The sequence below is a fragment of the Magnolia sinica genome, chromosome 13 (genome assembly GCF_029962835.1).
Source record: "Magnolia sinica isolate HGM2019 chromosome 13, MsV1, whole genome shotgun sequence".
NCBI classification, from domain to species: Eukaryota; Viridiplantae; Streptophyta; class Magnoliopsida; order Magnoliales; family Magnoliaceae; genus Magnolia; species Magnolia sinica.
Genome location: NC_080585.1, coordinates 7,171,015 through 7,180,549, shown reverse-complemented (window position 1 = coordinate 7,180,549; position 9,535 = coordinate 7,171,015). Strand labels below are relative to the sequence as shown.

The following is a 9,535-nucleotide window of genomic DNA, read 5'->3' as shown; positions in this document are numbered from 1 at the left end:
TCCTACAGAACTTAGTGACGTCAACACACTAGAAAGGTTGGTGGTGCGCGGCACACCAAGCAATATTCCCAAATCCGGCAGGCACTGGGTACCACCGCATAGGACATAGCTGAAGATGGACGGTCTTGTAAGGGGCTCAATGTAGGCTTACCGTGATATATATGTTTTATCAACACCATCCATCCATTCGGGACATAAGTTTAAGAGGCCTAAGGTGGGTGGATCCCTGTCTGTGGGGCCTACCTTTACATCCATGCCGTCCATTCATTTTGACAGCTCATTTTATGTCATGGCGCTAGAAATGAAGCAGATACAAATCTTAGGTGGACCACACAATAAGAATTAGTGGTGATTGAATACCCAACATTAAAAACTTTTTGGGAACCAAGAAATGTTTATTTTCCATCCAACCTATTGATAAGTTCACGTAGACCTGGATGAAGGGACCAAACAAATATCAGCTTAATACAACACTTTTTTTTTGGCCCACATGAAGTTTCAATGGTCAATAACCAGTGTTTCATGTAGTGTAGTCCACCTGAGATGTAGATCTGTTTCATTTAAGGCGTGGATGTAAGGAAAATACATCACGGTGCGCCCACGGTCAGGAATCCGCTCACCTTATTGGGTCCGGAAGTCGCGCCTGTTTTTCCAGCTCATTTTAGGACATCATCTAAAGCTCATGTGGACCACACCAAAGGAAAGTGGGAATGGAACACCTACCGTTGAGAACTTGTGTCGGTAGCCACATAAGTTTTGCATCAAGAAGCATATTTGTGTTTTCCCTTCAATCATGTCTGTATGACCTTACGAACAAGTTTTGGTTGACAAATAAACATACAGTCTGAATAACCTCTAGAGTCTAGAATGAGCTTATTCTTTATGGACTTGCACATGAGACGTTGCTTCACTTATTGTATTGTATATCAAGAAAACTACGATAGGTAGTCACTTAAAAAATTACTTAGAATTTTCTTACGTGGCATGCAAGTATTTCAAATTAAGCTGTCCAAATTGTGGGGTCCACCTCTGATATAGCATTATGCAAATGTTAAGCCTATGGATTGGTGGACAACATTGTCTGGACGATTTAAAATGAAAGTATTCAATGGTCATACTTAGATAAACAAGCGTCCAGAAACCAAAGGTTAGAAATTCTCCACGAATGCGATCCCGAATCTAGTAGGTTAAATTTGCGCCGACGCACGCCACGTGGACAAGTTCTGCATGTCGGTGTATCACGCATGCTAGACTGCCAGTGTATCCAATAAACACCCTTGGTATTTTGCAGTTCGTTTTGCCTATGTGGCGTTTGAGGTACCATTGGGTGCGGTGGCTCACTGGGGCCCATGTGTTGAGTGGTCCAACAATCTGAACTGTCAATGTTGTTTCTATAACAAAAGAAATCCACACTAATCGGATGATTTAGGCCATCAATATCAGTAGATGAGTTTTATGAAAATTGGGTCCCTTCCCATTGCTCCGGTGGTAAACGGATTACGTTTCAACAGTGCCCATGTGTATGGCTAGGATCATTTGATCTGTGTGATTCTCTTGGTCGCCCATGAAACGAGGTTGGACCAAAATTTATGGTCCTGATCATCTAATCTGATTGTTCATGAGTCCACAATGCAACCACTGCACACCATATCATCTCTTCTGAAATACCATATGTATAAATCATGAGTTAGCATGTGAACCCTAGACCATACAACCGTTTAACATTGCTATCGTGATAAAAATTGCCGGCCCAGGCTGAAGGAACTCCCAGTCCAGCCCTTGAGCTGAGGATCTGAGTCTAGTCCCATCTGATCTCGGTACATATCAGGCTCTAGCTACACAAAAGGCTGAAATGCCCCTCATTATCCAACACAATTAACCACTTACTCTAAAAGCTTGTACTAATAAAATGTTGAATTAATCCCTTTATCTCATAACCCAAGTCCCACGTTGCATGGGTTAAGACCTCGGTTGAACTCCCCTTGTGGGCCCCACTTCACACAAGTCACTCGCTTCATACAGATGAAGCCTGAGCCCGCCTCACACGGGCCGCCCGCCTCAAGTGTGCCCCTGCATTCCATAGGCAACTCCACTCGAGCCCGGTGTGAAAATGCCCCTGCAATATTAGTACTAGAGATTCAAGATCGTGAAGTCTTTTAAGCCAATAAGTTTCATAGCAACATTCTGATATGAGTATGGACTATTAAGATAAGAGGTCAGTGATCTTGATGAATGGCTTGACAAGCACCACAAGTCTGCCTTGGCCTATGAATGACCTTAGCATTTGTAACCATATCTTGATTTTGAGATTATAGAAGAAGAATCCATCATCTGATTACCATCACTAACAATCCTCCATTCATCATGGGAAAAAGAATAGAATGCTGGGGGGGGAATCCCAAACAGGTGTTCTTGAATTAGGCCAATGATTGAACGTGGAAAACCACATCTTCTTCCAAAGTTCAGTGTCAATGATTGAGCGTGGAAAATCAGTAGCCAAATGACGACCTGCTTAGAAGAAGAAATGGAGGCTTAGATATTCAGATTCTTGTGTGTTTTCCTGTTGATTCAAGAAAAATAGCTGAGTGGGCTTGCTGCCAAGTAGCCTACACTTATGTTCTGTGGCTAGAGCATCGGCCTAATCGTCTCATCTGGTAGCAAAAGAAAGAAGGGAAAGATGGTTAAAATAAATAAACCAATGTTCCATATTTGATGCACTCACGTGGCATCTGATGGCTGGATTGGCCTGATTCACTAGTCATAGTACATATCAAGTGGGACCCACCAAACAGATAATAACCTGCATTTCTTCCAAGGTGCTGCATTGGAATCTTGTGTTTTACAGCGCCTCTTGGTTAGCAGCAGCAGCCCCACGCATCACCATCTTCCCCTGCATCTGGATCCTTGCTCTTGCTCGGGTGGTAGACTCTCCGGAGTTTCAACACCCGGTCAAGGGTTCGAGTATCCATAGGTGGTGAAAGCCCACTACGGCGTGAGTGTGTGGGGGTGTGTGTGCATGTGTTAAAATAATAATAATAAGAAGAAGAAGAAGGAGCAGAAGCATAAATACACTATACTATAGCCACTGCTCCAAAATCCAGACTGCTAAGATGTCATGCATGATTCACCAAATGTAGCGGTAACTAGTGTTGATCCTTTCTCTTTCAGGGTTGAAGAGTAAGGGTTAATCATGTGTTAGTTGGTTGTTAGACAGCCAAACCATGCCCAGAACCTCGATTGGGTTTATTGGGTTTATGGTAAGTGTATTTACCTTCTTCATCAAACCCATCATTGCCTTTTGAGGTAGCCCTCAAAGTAAGTGTCAGCAGAATCGAGTGTATGAGCAGGAAAGTGAAAGACAAGTGCAAGTTCAAAGCAGTAGCAGCACATAATTAGAAGCATAGTACAAAAACCTGAAAACTCGACTGGATGTTCAGCAGGGTTGGGTTGACTTGAAGACTCCACACGACTTGACTGGCCATCTAATAGTTAAATACTTAAAAAGTTTGGGATTGGTGTAGATTTTAACAAAATTAAGATTAAATATAAGATAAAATACAAACACTACCACCAAATGACTCAACGGTGTGCTGCTTTAACACAGTGAGTCATGCCGAGTCAACTGATGGGTCAAGTCCACTCAAAAAGTCCCGAGTCTGGATCGAGTCAGACCCAGGACTGAGTTTCTCAGTGACTTGGCTCGAAATCTCACTGATTAGAGTTGATTTAGCTGAGCTTTGTGTTGACCCAGTGAGTTTTAGACCTACAGTTAGAAGGTTGCCTGAGCGAGAGAATGGGACGACGAGGGGTCACATTGAGAAGGGAAAATGGTATAGGAGATCTCAATGAAAACACAACAAAATGGTGAGAGCTTTCACCATTTCTTGCTCAAAATAAATAAATAAATAGAGCAAAAAGAAGGGAAAGTTTTTTTGAAAAAAGGGAAGCTTAATTAGGTTAAAGGGCTCGGAAAAGGGATGAGAGAAGATCTACAAAGGACTTCGATCAAGGATGGGCCTCAGATAGCATGATTGGCAACATAGCCTTTGTAAAGCCAATCCCAAATACCAATAGCTGGGAAAAGGCTATGGTGATGGATAACAGACGTTGTGGACATCTGCAACATATCTGATTAAAGACGTCCAGCACGCGTATAGATGCCAATGTGGTACAAATCATATACATGGTAAATGTGGGGTGCTTCAGGAAATACAAAATCTTGATAGCAGGTCAAAAGGTCATATCTTCGGATTATCACAGATGGCTGGTTTCATGAAGGTTCCATGATGTCGCAGTGCTATACAAAGTAATGACCAAGGGTCCATGGTGTCATTACTTTGTTCTTTTCAAAAATGATATTGACTGTCTTTGCTCTTCCAAGGCGAAATCTAAGGCCCTGTTTGGTAGATGCCTAAAAATGAGTTCATCTCATTGTAGTTAACAGTCATCACATATTAAAGATCTTGATCTCCAATACAAAACAAGTTCATGTTAAAAGTAATTATGTATTAGAGATCAAGATCCTGAATATGTAGTTACTGTTAAAATTTGATCAGCTCATTTTTAGGCACCTACCAAACAGGACCCAAATTTCCCTTCTTTAAAAAAAAAAAAAAAAAAAACCCTTCTAGACTCAGTTCTTCCGCATGGAGCATAAACTTCCATTTGACGTTTAGTAGCATCATCATCATCTTAGCATTCTCCCAACAATTTGGGGTTGACTTTTAAATGGTAGATCTTATTATCTAATGGGGTAGGTCACCCCAATACGTGGTATGGGAATGGTTACACGGCACGCTACTTCTTCCAAATACTAGTGATAGGATCATGCACGTCCCTCAAGTACATACAGTAGAGTATATGCAATATGGTTTTATGCAAATTGATAATGTATTGTAGATCATTATGATACAATGGAAGTTATCTTATAGATCGCACATTCATACTATTGCATCAATCAAAGTATAAATCCCTACATTCTAAATTCAACTTTACAATATAACTTAAAATACTTAATCAACAATAAGAGCATAGGACAAAAGATTCAGTTTGTAAATATAGTGATCCAGATCGCAAACCACCCATAAATCGGATCACATGATTTGTAATGGAAAACGTAGGGGGTTGGTGATTTACATAACATTGGATAGCTGCCCACCAGGCATCAACCTTGATATTTTACCTGCACTCTGGATCCACCATTGCAAATTCTCACATATCCACATGCTTGATAGTTGATGCATACAACAAATAGAACTCCTTATTTTTAAAAATAACGAACTGGGGCTTCTTAACAGTTCTATCCAAAAAGACATTAGAAACTACTAAAACTAACTACAGTTCATCAACTTCCCCAACGGTCACTGATACATATGAACAGGAAAATACAACTAATTTTGAACCTACCACACATCTGTACAAATCTCACCTGTGTACTTCTCAGCATCCATTCACCATTCTAGACTTGTTAAACAACTAAAATCTTTGAAAGCGGGAAATCTACAGCTCTCTATGATGGCCCAAAACACAAAAAGAGAACTGTAGATAATTAACATCACCGACAGCCACCACAGTATGATGCAGAATATAGATAAAGAAAGCACAGTGATTCCATATCAGTCCTAACTGAACTCGTCTGAGAAGGTGAAACTGTCTGCATGAGATAGCAACAGCTAGTTACGAAAATCTACCAATGCCAAGAGTCCCAAGAGATCAAGCATGCACATTGCAACTTCAGATGAAAATATACACTACTTAGCTTGAGATAAATCCATTATTATAGATCTGCTGAACATTCTGACAAACCATTCACTTATCTCCAAAATCCAGATAATCTTCACTCATGACTACTGTCAAAGCTCATTAGATCATCCCACAAAGATCATTTTGGGCATTAAGGTCTTGGAAAGAAGATTAGTCCGATGCAGTGTTAGTTCTGAAGGAACTCCCCTTCAGGCTCACAACATCGAATCCATCCCAATGGTTCCTTCAGCACATCAAATTGAAAGCCTAAAAGTTAAAAATTTTAGTTTTATAATGCCATTGAGAACACACTCCGAATTGTCCACACCAATGACTGCCAAACAAACTCATGGTCGTCCATCAAAGAAGTTTTAGAGTCACATGGTCTAAACCTTGTCCAGTACCTAGTTGACTCATCCAAGTTGAAACGTTAGCAGAGAAAAACAAAACTAGTCACCAGGCCAAAATGTTCATTGACTCCAACCAACTTAGGGGGATCGTGCCAGTTTCAGTCAAACGGCGAGTCACACTTGTAATCCAGTATTTAAAACCACGTTAGGGTGAATGTGGGCTTCGAAAGGAGAATTTGTTAGCAACGGCCTTCTGTAAAAGCATTGTCATCTCAGGCCTGCGACATCATCAAATCCATCTTGATTTTTCCTTTAGGCTTCAGCAGGGAAAATTCAAAGACTAAAAACTGCAGAGTACAAAAGATATAAGCAAAAGAAACCAACAAAATAACAACAAAAGGAACCCACGATAATAGAGAAATTCAACAGCATTACTGTGGGTAAGTCGCCCCTTCTGTGAAATTTCAAATGGGTGGCATAAGAAAAATCCTAAAAGCATGGCACGAAGTGGTGTGGGTATGCTTTTTTGATCTCTTCCAATGCAACAGCGTGATGTTGATTGGAGAGTTTCTCTTAGCATGTCATGGATTTGCCAGAAAGAAAGGACCCTATGGAGGCTTTTGATCCTTGCTGGTTTATGGTTGATTTGGGCTGAGTGGAATTGTTTCCAAAATCAGCTTGGGCTCTCCGATCAAGTGTTCAGGAGGGCAAGATTTGATGTCATAGCTTAGGCTTTGATTCTTAAGTCCTGTCTGTCATGTGTTGTAGCTTATTTTGATTCCTTTTGGCTTTGTTTGTAATAAAGATCCACTGATCTTTCAAAAAAAAAAAAAAAAAAGCTTGTAAGCATGGAAAATAAGTGACAGCAAAATGTAAAGTCATACAGATAACATAGCATCCACTCATCTAGACTGCATAAATAACTAAAGCGAGGAATATGTACTCAGGAGACTGGCAACAGGAATATAACCGTGCACTTCACTTCAGTCAAACCATATTAATCCTGCTAATGTTTAGGTCCATATGTATTGTGGACCTTCAGCTTCTCCTGCAATGAAAAGGAAATGAAAAACCCAATCAAAGTTCATTTGGACACAACTGAAAGGCTAATATCAATGACACACGGCCAGTGCACAAATGCACACATGCATGTATGTGTGGACCTATGGTTCAGTGAAGCAGAATCAGTAGCTAAATACATGGTCAAAAAAGATCTTACTGTGATGGTTGGGAAGAACACAGCTGGTTGGTACATTTGGATCCCGGAGTGAAGTAAGAGAAATCATTAGAGATAAACGCCACAATATCCCAAAGTGTTATCCACAACAGACTGCACTTTAGTGATAAAGTCATTTTCAATCAACAGAGCTCAGAGGGGATGAGTCAAAATTCCATCATCTGCCAACTCAAAATTTTATCTGATGCCTTGGAACTAAACAACCAACTTGCAATTTTCAACACGGAATCAAGAATCACATTGAAGACGCTCCAAGACAAGTTACAAACAAAGAATACAAAACAGCCATTAAAAGACAAGGAACTATTTCTAGTCTATTTGAAACATGATCGACTTAGTCAAGTGGGGAAATAAAAACAAATGGGAGCCACTTACAAATCAAATGTAATTCACACGCATCATTAATGGAAATCACTCACTAAAAATATCTGTTAGCACTCAAAAGAGAAGAAGAGGTGATAAAATATCCTCCACTGTCGGCCTCTACTCATTCTTCCAAGCATACAAAATCAATGAAAAACCAAGACCTTGTAATTGGGTTTCTCGGAATATTTGTGAGCAAGACCAAGGCAACACTGACAGGTCGGATGTATGGCTGGACCACAGCTTCTCTGCCGATAGGCTTGTCTGGAACATAAACACCGCATTCCCGACGGTCGCGCTGAAAAGCCAGTTATGGACATCCCAGAACACCTCGACGGGGAGCCCATCAACCAAGATGGTCTGATTCCCCCTGAATTTCCATGCCAGGTGCTTCACTTGCATTACTGTCTTCTTATCGATACGGATTGAGAGGCAAGGGTCCTTAAGGCCAACCGTCTCACACTCGATCACAACATCATGAACATGCCCTTTGTCGCAGAACTGAGCCTTTGTGCAATACGCTCTCTTGCCGAAGATATGCTCCCTCTTGGATATAAACACTGCATTCGAAGGAGGGGGGCTAGCGTTTGTCTTTCTGTATGCTTCTTTGCTCAAATCGCCGAGCAGGAGAACCATCTCATGATCGAAGACGATGGCCAAATAGAAGCACTCCAACGGCTCTGGTCCAGACCCAAATTTCGCAGCTGAGAGGTCCCAAAAGATGTCGACTTTGCTACCGTCGACCTCTAGGCTCTTTGATCCTTTTCTCTTGGAGAACAACCATGGCTTTATATCGACTTTGCAGAGGCACTGGTTGGTAGAATCATCTATACCAACGTTAAGACCTTGGCCCATCAGATTCTTGCTCCATGTAACCGTGACGATGCAAGAGCGGCTGCATAAGTGACTCCGATAAACACATGTAACCAAATTCTGAGCAGTTCTGCTAGCCCCCGACGAAGAATCTGCAACTTGGACTCCATTTTCACCAAAACAGGAAGGGAAATCCCTCATCCTGATTATAAGAATCTAACCTCTCTCTGTCTACGGCCCTTGTTTTCTTGGTTTATCAGATAAAAATCCAATCTTTCTTTCAAAACAGCCCAAAAGAACCCAAATCAAATTGAAAGAAAGAAAGAAGAAAAAGATGAAGAGCTCAAGAACTTCTCTTCCAAAATGATGTGGAGAACCTCACCCTCAAAAAACAACAAAATGAAAGAAACTCAAATGGAAAAAAGAAATGATTAAAAGAAAACCTTCCTGACCTCATTCAATCACGAACTCAAGAACCCAAAACCCTTACAATGAAAATTAAAATAAAATCCCTACCTCTTCCAGTGCACAAGTCAAGAACACCCTCTTCAAAATGCAGCAAAAACCCATCTCTCTCTCTCTCTATCTCTCTCTCTCTCTCTCTCTCTCTCTCTCTCTCTCTCAATTAAAGAAAAATCTTTTCAAGACCTCTTTGAAACAAGAATACAAGAACCCATATTTGAAACAAGAATACAAGAACCCATATTTCAAAACTTGAAACAGAGAAGTGATAGTGAAAGAATTGAGCAGATTTGGGTGTTGGGTTAATAGATACTAAAGAGACCCTTCATCAAAAGCTTTAGAGAAAGGACAAGTCCTCTCAAATCTCAGACAAATATGGAGAATTTTGCAGTAAAAAAGCTCTATGGAAGCAGACAAATTGGCTCTGGTTTTTTGACTGTCAGTACATCTGCTGGAATCCACAGCCTAAAAGAAAAAAGAGATGAAAAGAAAAAAATCAAATCCCAGACATAGGAATGGTAGAGAAAGAGACACAACGATTGGGAGAGAGACAGCTGGGGTCATCCAA

At 40.8% G+C, this 9,535-nt stretch overlaps 1 protein-coding gene across 3 annotated transcripts; it reads right to left on the bottom strand.

Annotated features, from left to right (window-relative positions):
• Window positions 1-2,662: 2,662 nt before the first annotated feature.
• On the bottom strand, window positions 2,663-9,142 carry LOC131222615 (uncharacterized). Of its 3 annotated transcripts, none has more exons than XM_058217755.1 (3): window positions 7,312-9,142; window positions 7,036-7,140; window positions 2,663-2,896 (listed from the first exon to the last, which is right to left on the bottom strand). In XM_058217755.1, the coding sequence occupies exon 1, from the start codon at window positions 8,704-8,706 to the stop codon at window positions 7,813-7,815; it is 894 nt and encodes a 297-aa protein (XP_058073738.1). In that variant the 5' UTR covers window positions 8,707-9,142; the 3' UTR covers window positions 2,663-2,896; window positions 7,036-7,140; window positions 7,312-7,812. The 3 variants fall into 3 exon arrangements, with proteins under 3 accessions (XP_058073738.1, XP_058073739.1, XP_058073740.1); XM_058217756.1 differs by having other exon boundaries at window positions 2,663-2,890; XM_058217757.1 differs by having other exon boundaries at window positions 2,663-2,890; window positions 7,063-7,140.
• Window positions 9,143-9,535: the final 393 nt, after the last annotated feature.

Bases quoted from the DNA above. Each gene is read 5' to 3' on its own strand.
- LOC131222615 (XM_058217755.1), bottom strand. From the start codon at position 8,706: ATGAGGGATTTCCCTTCCTGTTTTGGTGAAAATGGAGTCCAAGTTGCA.